The following is a 1011-nucleotide window of genomic DNA, read 5'->3' as shown; positions in this document are numbered from 1 at the left end:
GGCGGCGGCCGGAGGCCTGCGGGGTGCGATCCCGCCGGGGGGACCTGCTCCACATGCACTACACGGTACTGGGGGCACTGGTTTGAACTGGGAGGGACTGGGGGGGCTGGGGGAGGGCCTGGGTGTGCACACAAGGGTCTGCGGGGGACTGGGAGGCACTGGGAGGGGCCTGGGGGAAGTCCTGGGTGTGTACGGGAGGGCTTTGGGGTTACTGGTTTGTACTGGGAGAGGCTGGGGGAGGGCTTGGGTGTGCACATGAGGGTCTGGGGGGGACTGGTTTTTAGTGGATTATACTGGGAGGGGCTGGGGAAGGGCTGGCTGTGCACACATGGGTTTGGGGCTTACTGGTTTGGACTGGGAGGGACTGGGAGCTGTCCTGTGCATGTGTTGCATGGTATGGGGTATACTGGTTTGTATTGGGGGGGGCTAGCAGGGGGTATCTGGCTGTGCATAGGAGGCTTTGGGGCTTAGTGGTTTATACTGGGAACACCAGTTTCATGGGTGCTGGGAAGAGAGCAGCCTGGGAGAAAATCCTGACTATACTGGGAGCACTGGTTTGTACTGGTTTATACTGGTTTCAGGAGAAAGAGGGTGTTGTGGGAGAGCAGATTTATACTAGTTAATGGGGGGGGTTCGCTGCTTCTTACTGGTTTGTGGCGGGTTATGCTGGCCCATATTGGTCTGTACAGGTCTGTGCTGGTCTATACTGGTCACAGGGCCACCTGGAGGAAGAGGTTACTCTGGGTGGGACGGTTTCCACTGGCTAACGTGGGATTTTACTGCTTCTCCCTGGTTTGCTGTGGGTTGGGCTAGTCCGTACTGGTCCGTAGCGGTCCATACTGGTCCATACTGGTTTATACTGGTCGCAGGGGCACCTGGAGGACGGCTCCCAGTTTGACAGCAGCCTGAGCCGGGACCAGCCCTTCGTCTTCTCGCTGGGCACCGGCCAGGTCATCAAGGGCTGGGACCAGGGGCTGCTGGGGTAGGGACCCCGGCGGCGGCGGGGGGGGG

The 1011-nt window shown here is 60.2% G+C and overlaps 1 protein-coding gene across 1 annotated transcript in view; it reads left to right on the top strand.

The window, feature by feature from the left end:
* Positions 1 to 2: 2 nt before the first annotated feature.
* The window catches only part of FKBP2 (FK506 binding protein 2, 13kDa), a gene marked incomplete at its 5' end in the record, with an annotated part of 2584 nt that continues 1575 nt past the window's right edge, over positions 3 to 1011 (top strand). Inside the window, 2 exons of the mRNA XM_010573149.1 lie at positions 3 to 65; positions 870 to 982. Coding sequence (XP_010571451.1) covers positions 3 to 65; positions 870 to 982 — 176 coding nt within the window. The remainder of the gene's footprint in view (positions 66 to 869; positions 983 to 1011) is intronic.

Source organism: Haliaeetus leucocephalus, unplaced genomic scaffold (genome assembly GCF_000737465.1).
Source record: "Haliaeetus leucocephalus isolate CR32 unplaced genomic scaffold, Haliaeetus_leucocephalus-4.0 Scaffold371, whole genome shotgun sequence".
Classification (NCBI taxonomy): domain Eukaryota; kingdom Metazoa; phylum Chordata; class Aves; order Accipitriformes; family Accipitridae; genus Haliaeetus; species Haliaeetus leucocephalus.
Note: the sequence above shows the minus strand (reverse complement) of the source record. Positions and strands in the feature narration are given on the sequence as shown.